The 1,665-nt window shown below is 40.9% G+C and overlaps 1 protein-coding gene across 1 annotated transcript in view; it reads right to left on the bottom strand.

Moving 5' to 3' along the window:
- The window catches only part of HMGCLL1 (3-hydroxymethyl-3-methylglutaryl-CoA lyase-like 1), a 59,685-nt gene extending 58,256 nt beyond the window's left edge, over positions 1 to 1,429 (bottom strand). The window contains exons 1-3 of the mRNA XM_009879840.1: positions 1,311 to 1,429; positions 548 to 581; positions 344 to 421 (exon numbers count right to left, since the gene is read on the bottom strand). Of these exons, the coding sequence (XP_009878142.1) occupies positions 344 to 421; positions 548 to 581; positions 1,311 to 1,429 (231 nt within the window). The remainder of the gene's footprint in view (positions 1 to 343; positions 422 to 547; positions 582 to 1,310) is intronic.
- Positions 1,430 to 1,665: the final 236 nt, after the last annotated feature.

Genomic DNA, 1,665 nt, shown 5'->3' on the forward strand with positions numbered 1-1,665 from the left:
TAGCACTTGTAGCACAAACACATATTATGAAGACAGCCAGGGTTCCATGGCATTTACCACTTACGTTATTGTCTGACAAGACAAATTCCAGAAAAAGAAATGGCAGCTGTGTAACACAAAGGTCAGGTAACCAAGTATAGAAAGAAATTATATGATTTAACATCTGGCTAAACAGTAATATACTTTTATTCTAATATACAAAACAGTTACTAATATGAAAAGAAATATATTTATAGTACAAAATAGAAGCAAAGTGATTAGCAGGATGTACATGTTTTACACAATGAAAATAACACTGATACCCATTCAAAACACACCAAAAAAAAAAAAAGATAAAAATTACCTTTTCATTTTGTAATCCATCCCTTGGCCCAACTTCTACAATCTTTATGTACTCAGGCAGTCCAGATGCTTGAGATTGCTGAAATAAAAATCAATACTGAAACACAAAACAATGAAGGTCACCAAGATCAAAGGTACAGCTTGTACTTGTCCTCTCATATGATTCTGGGTATAAAGTCATATTGTCAACATTAAGTTTGCTTACGGCCTTTAAAAATCTGTGTGAACGTGTTCCACACCTTGAGTTAGGGAATAAAAGTTAAAAGCAGAAGTTATCCGTGTGCATGTTCCACTGCTCCTCTGAGGCTACAAATGTTTATTATAAAAATGTACATAAAACCATAAATGAACATTGTGTTTTACAGAGTGAGAAATATTCCCATTTCAAAAAGCTTCCCCACAAACAGTCCAGTCCTCCAAACTTCTAACTGAATGTTCTCAATTTAACTGAACAGTTACTTCTCTGGAAACGTTTGCAAGATGATGCTATAAATCTGAAAATAACAGAGCAGTCAAGAAATGTTGAAGAGATTATTAATGAAAGATGAAAGTAATTCCTCTGCCTGAAGATGATGGTTTTAAAGAAGGATTTAAAGTAGAACAAGGAAGGCCCCTGGTTGGTAGACAAGAAGAATCTTCCAGGTGTAAGAGCAGCTCTGGAAAGGCAGGAGGCAGATGGTGACAAGAGGGAAAGAAGGCAGTGGTAAGGTCAAAGGGCTAAGGAGAGCACGGGGAGTTGGAGGGAAGGAAGGAGAAACAAGAGCAGAAAAGCAGGTGAAGGGAAATGAAACTTCCTTTTTTATTATTTAGCTTTTCTCTTACTGAATCAAGTTGACAGGTGTGGCAGTTAACATAACCCGGGCCTTTAAACCCTGAAACAGTTCAGAGCAGTTGCTTAGACTGACCCCCAAAAGCTGTGTATCTTTAAAAACACATCAAATGGCCAACTTGGGGCAGGCTGTGCGTACCCAGAGGCGGACAGGAGGGAGGCAGGCAGCCTTGCCAGAAGCTCTGAAGACTCCGTTTTCTGTATTGCACTGAATAAAGGATCCGACCCAGTGTCTCCATTCCAGTGTTGAAAGCCCATGCTGGGATTAGCATGAGCTACATGCTGGAGGTTTGCTCCTGCTGCACCCACCGCCTCTCCTGAGAGTTAAACTCCGGGGGAACACCAGCCCTGTCAGCCCAGGGCGACGGCTCCCAACCACGAGAATCACAGCTCGCCCAGAGACTAGAAGTCACTTCTGCAGTGCGTAAATATGGCCACTGATCTCACATCATCCACAACCAGATGAAGAACCCATTTTTCATCCCTCCCTGTCT

Source organism: Charadrius vociferus, unplaced genomic scaffold (genome assembly GCF_000708025.1).
Source record: "Charadrius vociferus isolate BGI_N301 unplaced genomic scaffold, ASM70802v2 scaffold342, whole genome shotgun sequence".
In the NCBI taxonomy this organism is placed as follows: domain Eukaryota; kingdom Metazoa; phylum Chordata; class Aves; order Charadriiformes; family Charadriidae; genus Charadrius; species Charadrius vociferus.